Raw genomic sequence first — 23,106 nt, 5'->3', positions numbered from 1 at the left:
TTGCTGTTACTGCTAAATCTTGTAATATGCTGCTATTTTTATATCAACTGTTTTATTGCTCCAGTTTTCTCCCATCCCAGATGTCCATTCTTCATCTGAATAGTATTTGAGCTGCAGAAGAGTAAGTTCTTCCCTGCAAACATCTCTCGTATCATGAAGATGATTTTATAAATACCCAAGATCCAATTAGTCCTCTAGAATCATTGTTGTTAGCATTGTTGGTTTCATGCCATTCTAACTAAAAGTTCTGGATAATGAAATTATTCATTTCCTTTACCATATTTAATAGTACTGTCAAATCATCCGCATTATTGCTAAAATGAACTGTCATTATGACAATTTTTCAGTTGTGTTACCTAAGGAGAGATAAATTCAAGTGAACGTATCAGTTTGACACCTGAGTTAATACAGTTCAAATCAGATTGATTTGAGCTGTATTTTTAAAAAGAAAACTGTTTCTCAGACTTCATAAACCACATTGTGGGTCATACCCTAAATACCACTCCAAATACAAACTCAAAACTGGAGATGTTCATGTAAATTAGAATATTTATTGATAATGTACATTATGTTTTTTGCCAACCCAGCAAGTAAGGAGTGACAAGGAGCTTGTGGCAAAGAATGACAAAGAGAATGGCAGACCAATGGAGGAATTTGACAGGAGAGAAAAATGTAGTAGGTCTAAATTAACTGATATTAAAGTTCTTTACAGGTGCTGCATCTCCGGCCTAGTGCTGGGAAATACTTCTCACATTTGCTTGCCTCTCCTCTCTCATTCCTGCATGTCTAAAACAGACAGGCATCGTTGAAGTGCCTTTAAACCCGCAGTGTTTTGACAGAGCCCCAAGGGAAAATCTTCTGATAAGGCTCTGAGTGTTCCAGCAACGTTAAGTCCAAAAGCACAATCTGATATCTTGTCTTCTATAGGCTACTTTCTGTTCAAGTTGGGATTTTTTGCAATCAAATTTTATTCATATCTATTGTCTTCAAGCTGAATCACCAGTATATATCTCTTTTTCAAATATGAATGTCTGCAAGAAAAGTCAACTCTACTTAAACTTCTTTTTAGTCAGAATACCTGCAGATTGCTAAGAATAGTTTTTGGTTTTACTAATTGAGATAAAAGTGTCAATCCATACATTCTTGTTTATACTTTGGCATCTTGACCATAGGGTTTTCTGTTTCTTCTTTCATGTTATTATTAAGTGCATTAAACAATGTCTAAAAGTAGCACTTGCAGCTGACAGTCTCTTGACTCACTTCCCTTTCAAGTTTCACATAATTTCCTGTGAACTCTAGGTTCAAACTCATATTCTCTTCTTTTATATAGTATACATTAACAAAAATATTAATAGTTAATATTAATATTAATTAAATATTATTGTTCTAAATAACTTGCTTTTTTAAGAGGTGTGGGAATGATTGCTTCTTATGGAGAAAATATAGCAAAGCTTTCCCAGGTGTTAGAGGCACCTTTTTGGAAATTAAAATTGCTCAGAGATGTCAAAAATATTCAAGGAATTAATCAGTCACTAAAGTGGGAGTCTTTTATGAGCTAGTGTCAGAATAGCACCTTCTGTTTGCTTCAGTGCCCTGGCCTCATTATGTCATGGCAGTCTGTCTGTCCTCTGAACAGGGGTCAGAGAAGTCCTTTGGACTCTCTTCTTCATGGGACCATGTTACGGATCCCTCACTCAGGACTGGCAAAAATAGAAGGAGGTTGTGACTTGACACCATCTATGCCTGTTCTCTGAAGCTGGCGTCAAGAAACAGAACTCTGATAAACATGCTCTTTGATATCCTAGTAGCTCATTTAGTTTCTCTTGAATTTATTGTCAGAAATTATAATCCTGAGTAATTTCAGAATAAAGATGTGCATTAATGCTCCTTTGTAGTCCTTCCAATGTAATTTGGTATTTTTTTTCTTCATACAGAGTTGTAGTAATGCCTTTACACCTTTTTTTTTTGGTGGTCAGCGCCTAATTTTATGTCACTCTGGAAATTGGGAAAGCCCTTTGTAAGTTGTCCCAAGTAGCTAGAGAGAATGTGATTACTTTATTCTTTAAAGCAAACTTCATAGAAAGCTCTCATGCAGCAGAACATTGTGAAAGACTCTATTTAATTTGCCCTGCAATCTTTTGTCCCCCATTATGTTTTCTATGTTTCAGTTACTGTCTATCGAAAGTCCTCTACGTGCCCACATCTTTCCCATATCCTGAGGCCATTAGCTACTCAGAGAAACCCCATTAAAGCCTCAGCAGTTGTTGTCAGGCAGCTTCATTGGTGCCTTCAGTGGTGCTTTTTTCCCCTCCCCAGGCCACTGCCTCTTCTGCAAGCTTTCAGGGATTCCCTTTCACCTGCTCTCAGCAGGCAGGAGCTGTGACGTGCTCCAGTAACTCCCTGTGCTGCCTTGCCTCACACAGCCCCTGACACAGGAACTTCTGAGGGAAGCTTGCAGCCAGGCTGTCAGCACTGTGGCTTCACAACTTCTAGAAGCAAAGACTGTTATTTAATGATAAATAAACTAAATTATAATATCTTCTGTGATCAAGCTCCTGAAAGGTGAACTTGTCTAATTCTGTGGGTTCTGAGTTGGAAGTAGAAAGTTAAAGAGGGGGAAACAAATCCTAGTATGAGCTATGAGAATATTTAAACTTTCTCTAAGTTCTCCTGCATGCCGCATTTATCATGGAGTGAGTCTTGCTTAATAACAATGGAAGGAAAACAGTTTTCTTGAGTGACTGCAGTGCTGAATTTCATTTCTACACACAGAATTGAAGAAAAACTTATAGTTTGTTTCTCAGGCAATCAGATCCAAACCCTGGTCAGTATTTCCCATTATCTTTTTTCAGATGACAGGTAGGCAGTTTGAGCCATTAGAGACAGTAACAGCTAGAATATGAACATGGTTGTAGAATAAGGGAGATTATGCAGAGCTACTTTTAAAAACATTTATTATTCCTCAGTTTTGTAGTATGGAAAATGTATATATATTTTTATATATTTAAAAAAAAGGAAACCTTTTTTTTAACTAAACAAATGCAACTAGGAATTGCAATCACCTCAATACAGACAAGAACTAATAGATCTGTGAATCATTCATTGAGAAAGTGTCCCTTGTGGAAACCATTTTGCTATTGAATAGAGTGATGTCATTTTCTTTTCCTGTTTCTGCTAATTTTTAGTCTCACTTTATCTTGCAGAAATCTTCTAATTTCATTTTAATTGAGTACAATAATTTGCATAAGAATTGAGTGGTTGCAGAAAAAGTCTCCATGACAACCAAAGCATTTTAGATAAGTTAACATTTATAATATAGAAACAAACAATTTTTAAAATGGTTAGGACATACTGGCATTGGAATAGAACTTGTTTGTATCTCAGGCAGCGTCTTGCCTGAGACTGCAGATGAAGTAGCATGACACAGCTAAGATGTGGTGCACGGGTTTTGGGTAAAAGCCAGCTAGAGGCAGAATGAAAATTACCCTAGAAAGAGTGATGGGTAGTTTTTTTATAACAGTAGTTATAAAAGATGGTCTACAAGGCAAATACCGAGAGTGCTTAAAGAAAGCAAAACAATGTTGGGAACTGGTAAAGTATAATAATTTTTACTGTCTTAGATGGCCAAGTTTAGCAGGACTTTTGCAAGCCACATGATATGTTTCTAAATTCAGCTAATACTCAAATGCTACCAACTCCACATTGTGGAGAAATAGTATTTATAGCAGCAACATTAAATAATTGCTAAATATTGAAAATTTTAGAGTAACTCTTTAGATTATTAGCATAAAAATAAGTGCATTTGCTAATATGAGTTAAAGCAGGAAAGCAACAGACTTTACCTGCTCACATTTTAGGCAAGATTGGAGGATGGGTGAGGTGAACCATGTGGGAGGGAAGCAGAGAAGAAAAGCTAAGAATAGGAGAACTAGTGCACGTAGAGCATGGGGGAGGAAAAAATAAGTTTTTTAAATGGTAAAATTCCAAATTTTCTTGATCAGCAGGAGTAATGAGTACATGTTGAGGTTAAAAATGCAGGAATGTTAATTGTACCAATACCAATTCCAATATTGATGAAAAATAAAACAGAAAGAAGCTTTGGTCTCAGGGACAGTGGTCTCAGGTGGAAGTTTCAGTGAGAGGCCTGGAGTGGTTCTGTGGCGAGGGGAAGGGTGTTCACTCTTCCTCACTCTTAGCTGAGAGCTGTCTCTATAACAGCAGGAATTTAAGGCTGACCATGCCTTAAATTCCCCTGCTAACGAGTTGTGTCCTGCCAGTGACTAGCCCAGTCTAGCATCCTCTGGCATTGGATGAGTCCTCTCCTTGCTCAAAGCAGGTTCCTGGGTGGTTTTGATTTCTTTTTCTACCAATGCAGCTGTGCAAGATCTGTTTCTCTTGCTGGACTTGGAAATAGCTCGCCCTCTGTTTTGTTACTTGTTGAAAAATCAAACCCCAAACCTCGTCCTGTCCTTCTCTGATGAAATGTTCACTTGTTTGTTCCTTTAGGAGACTGATTATTTTCACTTGCCTGATGTATTTGTCATTAATCCCCAGAAACGTGTCCTAGCCAAGTGTAAAATTGTATGCCAATATAATTTTAATACTCCTCTGAAAAAGGATTCTAAAATGATCCATTAGGATTCCCGATCTCTTTCCTCCTTGATTTTCAGGCCCCATGTGTTTAGATTAGCTGGACTGCACTCTTCCTTTTTTTCCCCTACTAGTAACAAAATTTCTGCAGAGCAGGTGTAACCACTACCTCCCTCTCTTTACTGGGATGGCCCACTGCTTTCTGTGGCTTCACACAGATACAGTGAATTAAAGCCCAGTAGCAGGAAGAATGCCCCAAAAGGAGTAAAATCCATTGCATGGTCTTCCCATATTACGCTGTATGCTGCAGGGATGGGGTGAATGCTGGTAGCAGTTTATGTATCTGCAGACCCTCATAAAGACATGCAACATGGAAATATTATAAAAAAATTAGCAAGAGCTGCAAGTCCATGGTAATGAGGCTACACTGAAAGCCGTCTGCAAAACTAAAGAATTCATACTGCAAGAAAACTTCCAGTGCTTACAAGGAAAGGAAATGCTGGAAAGGCCAGTGGAATCTGGCAAGGATTACTGCAAATTATGAAACACTTGAACACATACATGTGTTTGATGATGGAAGCTGCCAAAATATCAACTGTATGCCTCCCCAGAAACACATTATGCCATTTCCATGTGCTTGCTGGGCACTGTGATGCTGGGGTGGTTTTCTCACTGCTAAATCTGTCATATCCCCATTACCTGGCAAGGCTCTTCCACCTCCGGGCAGCAGCAGCAGCTGAAAGAGCAAGATAACACAGATTTCTGTGGGGTGCCCAGGCCCTGCAGGCAGGCAGGGATGTGTCTCAGCACCATGTCTCACCCATGGGCTGCTCCCAAGGGACATTTCCATCTCTGCTGGCACTGGGAGAGGGTGGTGAATAGGGGCTCTGGGAATTATTTCCCTACTCCTCTATTTAGAAGGAGGCAGATTTGTCTCAAATATGATGCCATGTGCTTGGAAAGACAAGATTGAGTCAGGTGGTGCTTTGGGAGAGCTCTGGCTTGCTGTCCATCTAGTAGCCATTCTGCTAAATGTGTGTCTTGACATATGAAAGTGTAAACAATGGATCAGCATTTTTCAACAAATGTGTGTGCAGAACCATGAAAAAGGGATCTTACACAATCAGGCATTGCATTTTTGCTCCATCTAGAATGTTTCTATTTTGAAGTTGCATCTTAAATTTCCTGAATGCCTGCAGCACCAAATTAAGTGTTTTTCCAAGCACTTTTTCTGGTTTCCAGCAGTTCCCTGCTGTCTTCCTCACGGTTTTTCTCCAGCACCCTCTTGGCCTACCTGGCTTGTTCATTTGCATATCAAAGAAAATATTTAATTAGCTCCTTATTGCTGCTGTTCCTATCTTTCTGTCCTCTCAGCAAAGGCTTAATCTTCCTTCACCCATGATTTTGTCAAAGATCGTCCGATAAACTAGGTATAAATAGTTGGGGTCTGCTTCAGTAATAGTGAAATAAGATATTTCTGCATGTTTCCTTCCCCTTATAGAAAAAAGGCAATGAATAATTGTTAATCTGCAGGCTGAATTTGAAAAATCCTTTTAAAGAGGACTCATTGGTCTAAGGTAGGAGTCTTGCTGGCACACCTACCATTTGTCTTATGTTAACTGTCACAGGGAGGATGCGAAAAATAAATGTGCAGATGATCCCCCAGATTTACTATATAACCTAAACTACAGGATAATCTTCTTTCACTATTCCTCCTTACTGCCTAATAGCCAGGTTTTAGTTCTAAAGCAGAGTACCCTTAGAAATAAATTTTCATCTTTAAAAAGGGATGTCTTTTTTCATTTATTGCTGTCACAGAATATTAGGTTTTTCATTAATTAAGAGTAAAGTTTTTATTCTCAATAAGTCTGAATTCTAGACTTCTGGAAAACTGGAAAGGTAACTCTGTATGACATAACCTGCAATTGGCCAGTGCATGTTATTCACCTGTAGCATTGGCATATGGGTCCAGTGCATTGCAGAATATTTCTACAATTGTTTCTTATTGCTTTCAGAAATATGGGCCCACACTTCATCACACTTATTTATTTTCAAGTGTAAATTACAAGGCTTCATCTACAAGGTCTTTGTGTTTTCTCTGCTGTGTGTTCAATATAAATAATGAGAGCAGCCTGTTATCTGTACCAGCATATATTGTCTAAGTCAGCGTGGACTCATCTTGAGGTGAAGAGGGCAGCCTTGAGTGTCTCTGATTTTTCCCTTGTTTCCAGTGGTCAGATAATAAACATGGCAATTTACATTTTCCTGGGCATTTACAGGAAGCTCCTGTTTTCTTTGATTTTGATGAGTGGAGGAAAATACAAAGCTGTAGACTGCCTTTAAGGTTTGGGTTTTTTTCATTCCCCTGGTTTATGTGTTTCAAAAAGATAGAAAAAAGACTGAGCTACCACACTGAAAATAGAGGGTTTTTTTTGATTAAGGGAGAAATTGAATTGTAACACCATTACTTCATATTTCTGTGATCTCATTCTGAGATATATTGGAAAAAACAGAGTATTCTAAATACTATTTAAGCCTTAGAACCTGCCTCATGCATTTCTGAAGTCAGGTGCACAAGGTTATCCTGCACTTGGGGGACTCAGTGTGTGGGGCAGGGTGGATGCTACAGGCCAGCACATCTGGCTGACATTAATTCTTCATTTGAATCAAAAAGGAGGAGGAAGCAAAGCCAGTGTATTTGGAGCAATGAATGCAAGAGCATTAATGGGGCTCAGGTCTAACAATGTAATCTAACACAAGAGGATAATTCAGCCTGAAATGGCCAAGGAGTAATCCAGCCTTCAAGCACAATGTAGCATTTTATGGCGTGATTTTTAGGTTTTTGTAACCTCTTTCCTATACTTCAGGGTAAAAGCCTAATATAATGTCTCAGTGAGTAAGATTTGCTTTGTTTTCCCCTTATGGTGATAAGTTCCAGTAAAACTCTCCCTAATGGTGTAAACAGATTACCAAAATAGGAGAAAGGCTGAAGGCACAAAAAAAGCAAAGGTGTTAAAGCAGTGCATATGGCATGACAGCTAAGGGTTGCCAAAAAACCCTAAGAACCCAAACCAAACAAGCTTCTAGAAATAATCCCAAGAATTATGCAGCAAAGAAATAATGATGAAATAGAAGACGTGATTAAGGGAGTGTCGTGGTTTGACACGGGAATTACTTGCTGTTGTTGCTGCCACATAAATAGACTCAGTTCTCTGTGAGCACAGTGATGTAAAGGTCAAGTGATGGCAGCTGATTGGGAATATCCCTGGCTTCCCACAGTGTGTTGCCTCTGTTTCTGGTGGAGTGCTGTCTCTGCAGTGTTTCTTACTTCTAATCACTCGATGCTCTAATGAGTATAAAGTAATGCTTTTCCATGTAGTTACTCACACCTTTCCTGTCAGTTTTGTGAAGCTGTGAGGAGCTGCATTGATGATAACTCAGCATTAATCTGTCATTTCAGTGAAAGAAAGTGATAAAAAGTGCAGAGCAGGAGTAGTGGGGAGAAAGGAGCATAGCCTTCCTGCCACCAGCAGACCAGCAGAGCCTTTTTATGGATCTTGAGGCAGAAGGCCTTTTCAGTGACCCCAGACATTAAAGGTTCCTTGCTGTTCTGCTTTGTGGGGACTTTAGGATATTGTTTTATAAAAATGCCTGTCTGCTTGCAGAACATCATTTTATAGAATGTCTGTAGGCACCACAGGCTCTGTTCCTAGACAAGATCTCTCTATGTTTTCTTGGGCTTTGAAAAATTAATACACTAAAAATATCAAGACTTGAGATCAAAAATCTGACCTTTAAGGTAACTCTCTGAGGGACAATTATTGTAGTTCACAAATACTATGCTCAGTTAAAAACATTAGTAAAAAGACTGTTGAGTGTCTTAAATATAATATAAGGATATCTCAATGATAGATCCTTCTTTTATTAACTGCTTGTTCATCATTATGCAAAGATGTGTCTACTGCTGACTCTGTAAGGAAAAGTAGCTTTTCCGAAAGAAAAAAGTAGCTTTAGTTGTAAAAAACCTGCGCTTCTCTGCATATAGCATCCCTAGTTTTCTGCTGAGGGAAAAGAGACAGTTCAGCCCATCACACTTGAAGAATGATTTGAAACTAGTAAAGTTTTACACTAACCTTTTTCCTTGAATAATTCTGTGTGTGCATAGCATAATGCTTTTGTTTTATAACTTACTATCTATCTGTCTGTCTGTCTGTCTAACTAACTAACTAACTAACTAACTGGGGAATAGGGGCTTAAGTTAAATATAAAAGTGAAAAACCAGTTCCTAAATGTTGAATAGTTTTGTCTTTCAGTAATTCAGATTCCTTGCATGTCAGAAAGTTTCAGAAACTTCTAATTAAATGTCTATGTATACTATGAGCATCTTATCCAGTTGATATCTTACCTCCTGCATTTCATCTAATTGGAAATCAAGGGTAACTTAAATTGCAAAAGGGCTATTTTCTAGTCTCTTGGGGACACTCCACTGTCCTGGTCATATTTAAATTTGATTGCTTGCTATCTCATTTTTGAAAATAAGCATCTACTTTCACTGTTTATTAACCTTGGTTCTTAATTGTGTTGTTTTCTTTTTTCTGTAGGATTGTGGAAAAGGGGTACTACAGTGAAAGAGATGCTGCTGATGCTGTCAAACAAATCCTGGAGGCAGTTTCTGTGAGTATTATCTGGCATATCATGCTCAGCACCTGATCTTTCATCCATGGTGGCTCAATAAATATTTGTGTGTGAAAGAGGCAGTGTGCACAGGTTTTCTCTGACAATTAATTCCATACTGATAATTTTTAAGGTAATCACTGTGAAGAATTGCACTTCAATCACAGTGACAGTACTGTTGAGAGAGAACAGTATAGTAATTTTTACCAGTAGCTTGTGCAATTTCTAATGTACCTTCTTCCTCTTTACGTTTTATGCTTTTCAAACATTGGATTTTTTATATAATAATTTCACATTCTATTAGTTAAAAGCATAGAGATTCTTGAGGAGGGCTTCTAATATCTACGTACAGCATTTCCGTACATTTTCTGTGCTTCTTAGTCACTTGTGGCTCTTCCATCTGATTTCACACCAGATGTTCTCCAAACCAGCAATCAGATGCTGGGGAAAGACTTAAGAAAATAATTTGCCCAATGTCCACTGTAAGTGTTGGTACTGTTCACTTCCAGTACAGAAGAGAGGGGACAAGAGAAAGGAGAGGTCAGCCTGCAGGGCTCATTTAAGGGATATTAGTGGTGAGGCAGGTTCTATACAGGCCATCCATGGAAATCCAGTGTCAAAGGAGCTGTCCTCAGAAGAGGACTGGTGGGGATTACTGGCCTCTGCAGAAGGTATTCAGAGATGAGGACATTAATGGTTACAGCAGTAATTCTGTTCATCAGATATCGACGGAAGGGAACCAGGACATCATTTTGATCATCACAGGCTCAATTTTATTGATCAGTACGGCGGGTTAAATACAGTTAGTAATGAGCTTCATACATATTGCAAAAGTTGAGCTCAGGATTGGTCAGCTTGCATATCAGCATCTACGCCTACTTCTACATTCCTATGGTTCTACTTTTGATACTTTCTACATTTTCTTAGGATATATTCAGGAATAATCTCTACTCTCTATCCTCATGTTGCAGCAAGGTCACTGCTGACCTTTCCTTTTAGCTTGCTGACTGCTGACTTTCTTCCTTCAGCTTAACCAGCGGCATTATGTCAGTATGGCCTTTCTCAGCTAACCAATTATGAATAAATCTCTCCACATCAGAAGGAGCAGGGAAACCTGGGCATGTTTGCCTGGGATGATCACAAAATACTTCAGTGTGAAAAGCCCCTGCTGGTATTATTAGTGTGAGCCTGTTCACACTAAATAAGATGTGAGAACTGGTGTTCACAACACTAACTGCACATACTGCAAGGCCATGAATGTTCACTTCATGGTCCCTTCTGAATGATCTGATGTCTACTGTGTCACTCTCATCCAAAGAAATCTAAATTATGTATTTTACAGCACAACACAATGCATTTGTATAAACTTTTAAAATTGGCTCAGATTATTATTTCATTACTAATTTTTTCTTTCTGTTTAAGTGCCCTAGTTAAGATGGCTCTACATCATTTAACATTGTTTTACAAAAAAAAGATTATTAAGTTCTGCTGAAATATATTTCAGACAGTGTTTAAGCTCTTTATTTTAAAGCCAGAAACAAAAGAAAAATCTTCAGTTTCTGTGAGCCATAATAGCTTGGCTGAAATCAATGGAACAGTGATCCATGAAAATTAAAAAGCTGATTTTTATATAAGCATTTATTAGGATTTCTATGGTTCCTTGTAGTAGATCCCTAACTAGGATGAACTGTATTCTCTTCTGCCCTTACACCTGACACCAAATATCTAAGCCAAAGCTGGAAAAGCTGTGAAAGTGGCAGTTCCCAGCTTGGGATCTTTGCAGCCCTGCAGGAGTACTCTGATAGACTGGGGCTATAAACTTGACAGAATGGTGTTTGTGAGCAGGACAGGAGCTATTGTTAGGGACTGGAAAATGCTGCTGCAGCAGAATAATCTCTTCAAAATAAAAGGAAATGTATCCATAGATCATCCTTTAAACCAAATATTTGTACAATTTGTACAATAGGCAATGCCAATGAGTACCCTTCTGGCACCACACAGGCTTTTTGAACTATGTGATTTTTATAAATTGCTCTTTGAAAAAGCAGCATCCAGCCTTTCTTTTACTGACTTCTCTTGAGCTAAATGTTTTATAAGGCCCCTGTTCAGGGCTGTTGCTGTAGCCATGGATCTGTCCTTGCAGTGGGTCATTAAGGGGGAGGTGTTATGTCTTCATATAGCAGAGGTTTTTATGAGACACTTCTAAAGAATTTAATAAGTGTAGAGTGGGCTTTTAAAAGCACATAAGCTTTTTTAATTTCATTTCCTTTGAAATTGTTAAAGCAACAAATGGACTAAATTACAGACTAATCAATAAAGATTAGTCAATCAGTAAATTTTAGGTCTGTCTTTTTCATGCTTTTTCAGGCTTTTGTAATACCTGAATACCTGTATGCCCAGCTGTAACTGGCTTACCAAGAATTAATCAAGCAAGCCAAGTACCACGCAGAAGAAAAATCTGAATCTTCATGTCACAAACTATCATAAATATATCAGACATCTATAATCCCAAGATCAGAGAAAATAACAAAATCGGTACTGTCGTGTAGACCACCACATTAATTTTGTCTTTTTTCACGATTTTCCTTTCTTCTGTTTACATCTGATCTGGAGTTCCAGACAGTGACTGTATTTGCCCTTAGAGGGAACACATTACTTTTTTTTTCTCACTTCTGCATTTTTGCCTTTTTCATTATTCTCTAGCTGTTCTTCAAGCTGGGAGAGAGCTTCATTCATAAGATAAAAGGCTTATGCGAAACTAGGTCAAACCAATGTTCATCCCTTCAGCTCTTCTGCTGTGCTGTTCAAAACAAGTGGAGAGGTTTTGTTGCTATCTGACAGCACAGGGAGATGAGATGGAATCTCATGATTCCATGAATGAGTTTCATGCCTAAAGAGGAGGCAGTCTTTCTTGGAACAGTATCGTAATTTCTCTCCTCTCAGGTAGCAAGTTACATGCGGTGTGGTCTTCTTGCACACTTATTCTAGTAGCAGTTTTTGGTTTTTTGCTTTTTTGGGTTTGTTGTTGTTGTTGTTGTTGTTGTTGTTTTGTAGTGAGAGAATTTCTGCAGGCAGATGAGGCCAGATCTTCACTGAAGTGAAGAATGAGTTATTGATGTTTTGGTATCCAAGTAGTCCTTGAAAGATTGGTCACAAAAGGCATATTCTACACTTCTTTAGGAGAAGAACACTAATCTATTTTTTAGGTGATTAAACTTTATAAAATTATACTGATTTTTTTTTTTAATGTGTACTTTTAAAATCTTATATTTGTCACTAAAAATAATATTGTTCCTTCTTACCTATTCTATATTAGTGTAAAAGGAATACTTTCTGCTTGGGGGTTAAATTATTCTTTTCAATATATTTAAATTTGAAATTAAGTTTAAAGTTTAGATTTTTGTATTTAGGATAGCTACTAGCATACATAAAATATTTAGTTTTGAGCTCATCCATCAGTCTCTAAATTAATTTTTCATCAAATTTTACAGTAATTTGTTTTCTTAGACGGCCCATTCTCTTGTCTAGATAGGAATATTTTCCTGAAGTTATATGTGGGACTCTCTCCATTTCTATTTTTCAGTTTAAATTTTCTACCGCTTCAAGCTTCATTATAGATCTGCACTGCTGTTCAGATCTTTGTCATCTTAAATTCACAGGGAGCATGCTGAACTGTCAAGTGTGGTGGCAAAGCCTGAGGGCGCTTAAGCAGCTTGCAGGTTTGAGAGAGAAAATCTAGATTAAAAGTTTCTATTCATTTCAGAGAATTTTGATCTGTCCAATAATGAACTGTATGTTAGTAGGTAAGAACCTACATATGAATATGCAGCTTGCAAGCACATTTACAACATCTGAGTTACTGGTGTGTCTGACAATTATTGCTTAGGCCAAATGAGCTAATCAGACTTCTAAAGGCAGGATAAGACTCTAGAGAATTGATTTAGATATCTGGGGAGTTTGGCATTCAAAGAAAAGTGTACAAGAGACAAAGATTATGCAGAGGTTTCCTTCTTTTTTCTATACAGTCATTGAGTTAGTTCTTGCTGGAGACAGAGACAACAAATGTATTTTAGTTTTGGCCACCAGCTACAAGGTGAACTTACTCAAGGTGTAATTGTCACAGGTTTCTAAAATTTTGAACGAGGTGAATGTGTTACATTATCAATATATACTTAACAAAGCCTAAAAAGGCACACCACGAGAAAGGATAAGAATTGGGAAGAAACACAGAGCTCAGTTCTGTAGAAAATGAAGTCAAAATTAACAGAAGAGAATGGCAGGGATGCCTAGATATTACAACAGAGGAAGAAGACTTGTCTAAAATAGTAGCAAAATTTGGGGATACTCTATGTAGGAAGAAAAGTACTATGCTTGATTGAGGATATTGAAGAACATTGGCTTCCTCTCTTTAGAAGATTTTGCAAAGGATTTTCTTTTCAATAGAAGAGGCGTTTGTCCCTTTGTACATTTGTACCTGAAGGTTTCTACCCTTTACTGATGAATCCTGAGTGTTTTCCATCTTCCCTCTGGCAGTAGAGAGTGGCTTTCTGAGTCTGTTCCTGGCATAAGTGTTTTTATCCATAAGGAGGAAGTTACGGAAGAGCCACTGTTCTGATCTAAGACTACCCACCAGCCATTGCTTTTCTGATGGGGAAAGAAGGGGAAATGTAAAATTCTTCTGTCAAGTTTTCTGTATGTTTGCTTGAAAGTGGAACTTTAGAAACTTGCAGGTTTAGGCCAGATTCAGTATGTCTTCAACTATGTGGTTGTTGCTGAAGACCAATGCTTGATACTATAACACAAGGAATTTGCTAAGGATTATGAATTTGTCCTGTATTCCCTGCGGGTGTAGTCCACTTTGGCTGTTCCCCTTTTTACAGGCTCATAGCCTCTTGAGATAGCATAGACACGGCTTTGATAGTGGTTGTATTAGACTGCAGAATAAAGAGGTTCTAGCAATATTTCTAAAAAGGACTTTCATAATAAAACATGCCTCACGCACACAATAAACCCTGTATAACAAAGCAGAGTGCCAGACAGAGGAGGAATTAAATAAGGGGAGAATCTGTTGTTTGTTTGCATTGTATCTTATACAGTGAAGGCAGGCAAGGACTGATGGCTGGATTGAAATCAGGATGTGCTTTGCAGGTCAGTTACATGCATTCTTCCCTGAACTGGGAGTATTGCCAGAGGCATGGCATGCTACTTAATGACTTGTATTAAGAAATAACAACATGTGACCATCCTATGGCATTGTTGTTAGGTTTTTATGAAACAAAATTAATTTCTGCTTGATCTAGTCTAGGCACAAAGTGTTTCTTTCTTCAAGATTTACTTCTGAGGCTTGAAGGTGAATCTTCTTGGAGAGGGATAGTTTAACACATAATGTATAGAGATGACTCCATGGAAGCTGGGAAATTGTCTTGGCCTTTTCTTCCACTTGGTGACAACATTTTAACAGGGACTTGATCAGTGCCCTGGGAGACTGTTCTGTCACACTGCTGTTAAGAACAAATAAGCTAGTAGGTAAACTGAAAAGTTGTGTAAGAACCCAACCCAAGTGCTGCCCCTGCCTGGGAGAGAAATGCATTTGTGTTTCTGGTGTGCTGTCTCTGAAGCAATGTTCAGTAATGGTTCCATACACAGGATAATCTGCTTAGAGGGTGAAGGCATTCTTACTTACTCAGTTCATAATATTGCAAGCTTACATTTGATTGCTTTTCATATTTGATGTAGACAGATTTCAAACTATTTTTTCTTGTTATTGGGGAGGGTAACAGAGTGGGACTTACTATCACACTAACCTGATTTGTCAGTGCCTTGATTGAAAATTATTTTTTCAAAAACATTTTTTGAGATCCGTTTTCAGCTGAGTATGAGGTTCATCTTGCAGCACACATGTTGAAGAAGAGTTACAGTCAAAAGAGCCCAGCAATGCTGTCATCAGCAATGAGGAAATGAGGGTATTGTATTTGCTGTTATCACTAATAGAGGAAATGGAGTGAGCAGATTTACTGTATTACATTTAATATCCAGTGCAGCAAAAAGTCAGGGTTATATTTGCCTAATTGGTACTATTTTATATTATGCTTTCATCTAAGTAAGCTGTCCTTCTCTTGTTTTGGAATCATTACAATATTAATTTTGGAAAATATTTGGAAGTAACAATGAAAGTGACTAATTATCACTTGTTTTAACTCTCAGAACACCACAAATGCCAAATGATGCTGTGTTTGAGTCAGTAGCTGTTACTTAGTCCAAGCGACTGACATTTCCGGGGAAATTTCTGTCTAAGAACTGACTGGGGACTCAAGGATTTGACCTTTTCCCAGTTCATCTCAAGGAGATACACAGTATTTCTGCACCTTCATTTATAAGATGGATTGTTGAAAATATTGTGTGAAGAGAGTGCTGACCCTTGTCCAAAGACTGAGTCTATCTGCCTCATTCACTGATTCTTGAGGCATTGTTTGGTGATGGCCTGGCCATCTCCTTTAGGTGGAAAATAGCATAGGAAACCAGCTCTGTGAGGGTCTGAGTCTTGTCTTTAGACAGCCACACATTGCTCTTCTATATGTTAGCCAGCACAAAGTTAGCAATTAACAAGCACAAGTAAAGGAAAATTACTGCATTTATCTCAGACCTTAAACTGCTAATATTCCTTTTATTACAATAATTTTTATTGCATGTATTTTGCAAACTGTAATGCAGGGATAGGGCATCCAAGTGCCTGTTCCTATGGGACACACTGTACACTCTACATCTCCAAAAGTACGTGCTGCTCTATGAGCTTGGCAGGGCTCTGAAGGTTTCTGAGAAGCTCCTAAAGTGTCCTGAGATTCTCACATACTGTGTAGAAACAGTAGAAGTTTACCAGCTGGGTGCTGCAGAAAGAGTCAAGAAGAATTGCTGAAGACTAAGGAGGTATCAGGAATTGCCCTAGAGCAAATACCAAAGCAGAAAATCCCCCCAGCTGTGCATGAAAAGGTAGAGGAGAATTGTGAAATGAAACTGCAGGAGTGCCACAGGTGACTGCTGCCCCTCATGCAAACTGTGCAGCCTTGATAAAGTGATAGCAGTGTGGACACATATTGCAGTATTTCGCTACAGACTGAAAGGCATCTGCTTAAATGTTACATTAAAAAAGAACCGCCTTTATCAATGTCGCTGCTTTGTCCCCAAAAATATTTACTGAAGCCTAAGGAAATCCTCAGGCACAGTCCTCCAGGACTGTGGTTTTTGTTTCCTAAGCCACCTGTGCCTGTAAGACTGAGCAAGGACAGGCTCGTCTCCATGTGTCCTGCTGTCCATCCATCAGTAAAGATGGTAAGGAATAAAGAGACATTGATTTCAGGACTAAATTTTAAGGGAACCTGTGAAAATAAAGACAATTGCCAAAAAATTACTCAGTCATATTATTATAGCCTTATGCAATTTTGCACCTCCAATTTCATAGTACTAGACTGACTAAGCAGCCTCTCAGCAGAACAACTGCTTGCAAAATTGCATTTTTTTCATTAGGTTGTATGGAAATTTACCAGATACCCCATGCCTGTGATTTGGAAAAAGGGTAAGATAATTTCTGCCCTTTTTGGGGGAGATTCCTAACATGCCAAGGAGTTGTCATAAACTAAGATTGACTGACACTGATCCCTTTTAAAAAGGCTACATAGAAATTAATCAGTCATTGTTTCAGTTCTGTGGATCTATTTCTGCGGCCCTGGTAGCTACATGAGTGAATCAAAACTCCTTATTTAATCTCTCAAGGTCCCTAAATGATCCCCCGAAATGTCAGCAACTGTGGATATTTTGGAACTTGTAATGAATCTGGTTTTCTTCTTTTTCATTTACTATTTCCTGATTATTTTTATGTCTCTGAGTGACTGGCTTACATGATGTTGTTACAGTTGTTTTCTGGCATGTGAATAATGCTTTCTGAAGCCTTTTACCTCCACTTTCATTATTGCTGTCAACAAATCCAGGGAATTTGAATTTCTAGACTTTAAATTTCACACACTTCTTCTTTTCATTTGAGCTTTACACAGACTTCCATGTTGGAAGAGCCAAACCCTGGCAGAGGTCAATATTGAAGCCCATGCTTCCAGCATTCAGCACCACCCCACATTTACCACTTCAATAGATTTGAGTCCATGATTTTACTTCATGAGCTAGAAATAATGAGACCAAGTATTTATAAGAAGCAGGGTGTCTCCTTGGTTCAGGTTGTGGGGGAACAGGGCTTTTTTAGGAGCTGTGTTAGATGGTGCCTGAATGAAGCACACAGTCAGTGGTAGTTCGATTTCTGGACATTGACAGATTTGACTGTTTGGTGAACAATGCTGGATGTGAGGATTTTATTTTATTTTTTGACACAAATTCTTGTGCAGTAGTAAGGATGGGCAGCACCCGGAGTGTTAACAAACAGTATGTTTCATTATTGAAATGTGCTTTTCCAAATACTCTGCTCAGCTGAGTCCATTTGATGAGCAGCAATAGCAAAAATTCTGCATGCTGTCAGGAAGTAAACATATGAATGTTTTATTTCTTATGTTTTAAAGTTACTTTCTTTTACGATTGTGGTTTCCTGTCTATAAAATATTATTGCATTTTGTAATTATTATCATACTTTACAGCAATAAAATATAATAATTCTGAATTATATTTTAGTGAGAAAAATCTGACAACTGTAGAGCTAGGTATAATAAATTATCAGGGTTGCAATCCTTTCCCTTGCATCTGACTGTGCCTGCTTCACCGGGGTTCTTATATCTTTCTGTGTGACACAATGATGAGTTTTTTTATAATGAACTTGGAAAGTCAAGCAATAAAATCTGTTAAAATTATGTCTTTCATTTAAAAATCAAGATTTAATGTAAAATTCCATAAGGATTTGATAATATCTGGTATGGAACATTGTTGCCAACAAAAAATTCAACATGGTTTCTGTGCAGATACAACCACCCTGGAATAAGGATGAATAATTGAACAAACTCAGAAAAGATAAATTTGACAGCTCCATATCTCTCACAAATAAGAGTTCTTTCTTCGTGAGTTCTGAGAGGGTGCTTCATTAAAGTGTCTTTAGTCTGAGCACCACATGAGCATTCAGCTGTACATGGAGTGTCTTGTCTTGTAGCATTTTCCTTGATGACAGGACTAAAAAAAATCTCCTTTGTTGGCTGCTAAATTTTTTCCACCTAGTGAGAGATGTTTGGTAATGTGTTAGTTTCTTGTAAAATGTATTTGAAATTATTCAATAGTCTGAAAAATTATTAGTTGGAGGGAGCAGACTGACTCCCTACATCTTCTTCCTAAAGAAAGAAAGGGTAGAAGACAAAAATAATGCAGCAGATGTCCTGAAGAGGAGATCTGTGCAGTCATGGTGTACCTCCTCTATTTTATTCATGTCAATCCTAATTTTTGCTTCTGAAACCCTCCCTCTGACTTTTTTTCACGTTGGAAATCCAAAGCAGGGAGGATCAACAAGCAAGAGCCTGTTGACAGCTGCAGGCAGACCAGGTACCCAGGTACCTCAGCTCCCTGCCTAGAGAGCGCTGAGAATTGCCTGCTGCAGGACGCCTTCTCCTCAGAGAGGGGCTTCCACCTCCCAGTGGCTGCTGCTTCTTTGGGTTTAGGGGGCCCCACCTCCAGGTGCAGGAGCAGAGGGAGGCTCCTGCCCTGCTCCTGCAGGTGCTGGTACAGACGTGCACAGGGATCATCTTTGCTTCCTGTTAGGGACTGGTGGAAGGCTGGTTCCCCTTCATGCTGGGTGCTTTCCACAACTCCCATCCTCCAAATGGTGCCGTAGGGTAGTGCCATTTACTGTATACTCAGCTTTGGTATATTTATTTTGCAAATTAAGTATTCTGCTGTTCACACGCCTACTGGTAAATCAAACAGATGAACCTAAGCCATTTTTTTTTTATAAGAACAATATAGTTTCAGACAAAATACTCTTAACAAATCAGGGGTTGTCTCGCTGTTTTGAAGGATATATCTGGTATTCTGTGAAAGCATAAGTCCTTGCAATAATATTGAATGAATGATTGTCTACAAGGGCAAACCTATCGACAATTAAATTAATAAATCCACAAATAAAATTAGAAGCCTCCATCTCTAGTAAGCTTTGAATTGTCTAATCAGGGAGTGTGAAGTAAAATCTGGTAACATGTAGAGAAACCAACTGAAAGACAAATTCTTATATACTTGCTTTTAAATACCTGTATGGTCACTGAAATTTGCAGCAAGGTCCAGTATGTCACTTGAATATAAAATAACCGTTTCCAGCCCTACATGTTTTTGCAATTGTTTCCATGTGAGACTGCAGGATGGCTCCTGTGCTGGGTTGACTCCAGTGTTATCAGTGGAGATGTTCCAGCTGCCACTTTCGTAAGCCTAATTTCAGAGTAGGGGTCTATGAAGGTGCAGACCTTCTTCCTTTCCAGACTAGCTGCATTTTTCCCATCTCTGCTAATCCTAAGGAAGAAGCAGAGTGAAGCAGTTAGTCTGAGCAGATCTTTGAGCATGTGTTTCAGGAATGCACAAAATATTTTTATAGCTGCATCTTAGTGATAATGAAGAAATAGCTGCTTAAATAGCATAAGAGTACTTTCCAACCTATTGGAAAAGATGAGTGATATAATTGGGTTAACATCGCTGCAAGTGAACTGGTTGGTAAATAGAAATGGGAATAGCCAGCAAAGGATGTCTATTCTGCAGCTCTTTTTGAGGTCTATAACCCAGTAACTGGAGTTCAGGATCACACATGGGACAATTCCATGGTGCACCTGTGCTCTGTGGCTCACATCACACCTGTGCTCTGTGGCTCACATCACACCTCAGGCTTTGGAGCTGAGGGGCAGCAGCCTGGCACTGGCAGGGTGGCCTCTACTCCCATGTCCCCACTACCACATAGATGTGCAAGACATAGCCCTGGGCTGCACAGCTCACCATGCTCCAGCCTCTGCCAGATTCTCCAAAAAACAAATGCCAGAACTGCCCAGGTTTAGATCTGTAACTCAGATTAAACTCTCTTCCCCAGAAAGCCTTTAGTGTGTTGAAAGCAAAGGTTTATGAAATTCTGTCACTCTTCAGGTTTGATGTACTCAATATATTGTTATGCAGAATGGGCATTTGGCTCTTTGAGAGTAAATTATTCACTCCTTACTATATTACTGTTTTACTTACTGTTCTTCGTGGACTTTATTTTCCATGACCTTTTCTCTTTATTGTTTCTTAGAATCGTTTGCTTTCTGCATGAAATATAGAACAACATATCTAAATAATGAAAAGTCATGGACCAGTTCATTGCTTTCTGTCAGTCTTCAATTTGATTGATATGCTTAAAATCACAGAGCTGATGTCTGCTATCTAGGCAAAGGAAATTAAATTATTTAATATGGTAATGCACAGCTAAGCAAAAGAAAAAAAGTAATTCACTGGGCTATTATTTTCAAACATTAACAATCTACCTTGGAGAGATGAGTTTTTGTCTCAGAGCTGTGTCCAATGTGTTGTAAACTTGGCAAGGGCCTTTGGCTGAAATCCTTTCATGTAGCTTTGGACATATAAGAAGGAATGACACCAGAAAAATAAGGTTGGTCATTAGGCTTCCCTGTTGGACCTCCCACCAGTTCACCACAAGAACAAACCCTTAATCACATCCCTTCCTAAAGACAAGCTAAAACAATCTCTGACACAGGCCCTATAAAAATTCTCATCTGTAGCCAGAAGTGATGAAAAGAGCCTGGCAACCCTTCAAACAGAAGACCCTTAAGACCCCACAAGAACCTAGTCATCAAAAACGTTAAATGAAAAGCACTATGTACCCAGCAGGATGTGTGGCCCTTCCAGCAGGGGCTGCAGGTATGTCCATCACTGGCCTTCTGGGCTCTGTTTCTTGTTCTGCTGCTGCAGCGTGATCTTGGTTTGTTACCATTGCAGTGCTCACGGGAGTCTACAGCTTTTTCTGATTAGAAAAAGTAGTTTGTATGTTGTTAGTATCCTGAGCTCGAAATTGCACGTGGGGAAGGAGGTTATCCCCTGCAGGGACAGGGAGATAGATCCTTCACTGCCCTTTTGGGTTGTGTCAGAGACAACTGGGACCTTCTGTGTCATTCTTCCTGTAATCCTGTCTTGTAACAGCTGCATTCATGCTTTTGGGTTGATCAATAAATGCAAAACAGTGAAGGGTGAGAGGCCATAAATCCTCTCCAGTTCTTAAATGTCTGGTCCCTTCCTCGTAGTGGTCAGCATGGCAGTAGAGAGTAGAAACATGTCTACAGTGGTGGGAGGTCAGGAATCCAGTTCTGAGCCCCTCCCTGGATGCAAAGTTTTCTGCTGAAACAAAATTGCATGTGGCTTTATGCATGTTGTCCTTGCCTTTCAATGCAGGTATAGGCACCTAAGGTTATTTAGATTTGCACAGCAATTAATCACACAAGATTTGAGAATAAGTTGTCCCATCTGGCATGCTGTAGTTTGTTCATCCACTATTAGTTTTGATTTACTCTGAATTACAAACCTAAATGTGTAAAATTTCTCTGAAATACAAAAGAGTGAAACATTCAAGTAAGATCTGTGTAATATTTGGCAATGGAGGTAATTGTACATAACATTTCATGATCATTAGATTAAAGGACTGCTGTTTCTGTAACGGCATGGACATATGGGACCTTACCAGAATGAGCAGCTGATTCCTATAAGTTACTATTTACTAATGTGCCGTGACAAGAGAATGTCAGAGAATGTGGTGAGATAGTTCTGAGATCTTCTTTTCTTAGTATCTGTGCCAGGAAAATATAATTTATATCCTTCCTAACTTAGGGGGAATGTTATGTTTTGTAAAGTGAGAGATTTCTGCCTTTCTTTACTGATTTGCATGGGTTTTATTCAGTTCCAGAAGGTTCAATCTCTGATTGACTTCTAGCTCTGGTGATATTTGCTTTGAATGGAGAGCCTCACTTCTGAGAGTCATTTAAGTGTCCAGTTCAAGCCATAGAAGTTTTAAAAAGTCTGTTTCTTTAAACAAAGTAGTAAACATGATAGGCATTGCCCTTAGGCAGAAAGGAATTTCTGAATGCCGTTGCATTTCCTTCCAGGACCATTATTGTGTTTCAACAATTTGGAAAGTCACTTTGAACTTGGCATGGACATTCGCCCTTGTGATCTGTCATAAATCTTCATCTTCAGTGTTTCCTTTCCATTCAGTGTTAATTTGGGGGGGTGTCTAAGCAGAGAACCATGGCTAACAAACAACAGTGGAATGTTCATTCTGATAGGTAGTGTGTGCAGTTTAACAGGTAGATGAACTTATCTGCAGATATTGTTGATAACACCAGTGGGCTTGTTCTGTTCTTGAGGAATCAACACTTACTTTAAAAGCAAAGAACTTAGATTTTAATTAACTTAGAAAACTCTTTGGTGTAATTTAGTGGTGTAGGTGTGGTTTGTATTTCACACAAGTCTGCTCAGACCAAAGCATTCTGAATGTTGAATAACTGCAGCCAACCATTAAAGAATTTTAGAAATAAATATTTAAAACACTGTTTGTTTGGCTTTTATTAAGCTTCCTTACCTGATTTCAACATAAAGAATAGATTGTTAGAAAAAGGGTGTGCCTTGAGATGTAACATGAACACACTGGCACAAACCCAGCAACAAATCTGTGTAAAAAAAGCTGAAGCTATGCTGGGTTCACTTTCTGAGGCTGGAAAATACACCACTCTACAAAAAAGGTATGCACACCCTTGTTGCAAAAATGAGGTGTCACTAAGCAGATGCTCTACAGCATCCCACTACCTTCTTCTGGGTCTGTCTGGGGTGGCTTTGCACTGGTTCAGC

General features: G+C 38.7%; 1 protein-coding gene across 2 annotated transcripts in view; it reads left to right on the top strand.

The window, feature by feature from the left end:
- Window positions 1-23,106, top strand: part of CAMK4 (calcium/calmodulin dependent protein kinase IV) — a 144,659-nt gene that overhangs the window by 87,669 nt on the left and 33,884 nt on the right. For both annotated transcript variants that reach the window (XM_058043370.1, XM_058043369.1), the window contains exon 5: window positions 9,192-9,264. In XM_058043370.1, coding sequence (XP_057899353.1) covers window positions 9,192-9,264 — 73 coding nt within the window. The remainder of the gene's footprint in view (window positions 1-9,191; window positions 9,265-23,106) is intronic.

Source organism: Melospiza georgiana, chromosome Z (assembly GCF_028018845.1).
Source record: "Melospiza georgiana isolate bMelGeo1 chromosome Z, bMelGeo1.pri, whole genome shotgun sequence".
In the NCBI taxonomy this organism is placed as follows: Eukaryota; Metazoa; Chordata; class Aves; order Passeriformes; family Passerellidae; genus Melospiza; species Melospiza georgiana.
Note: the sequence above shows the minus strand (reverse complement) of the source record. Positions and strands in the feature narration are given on the sequence as shown.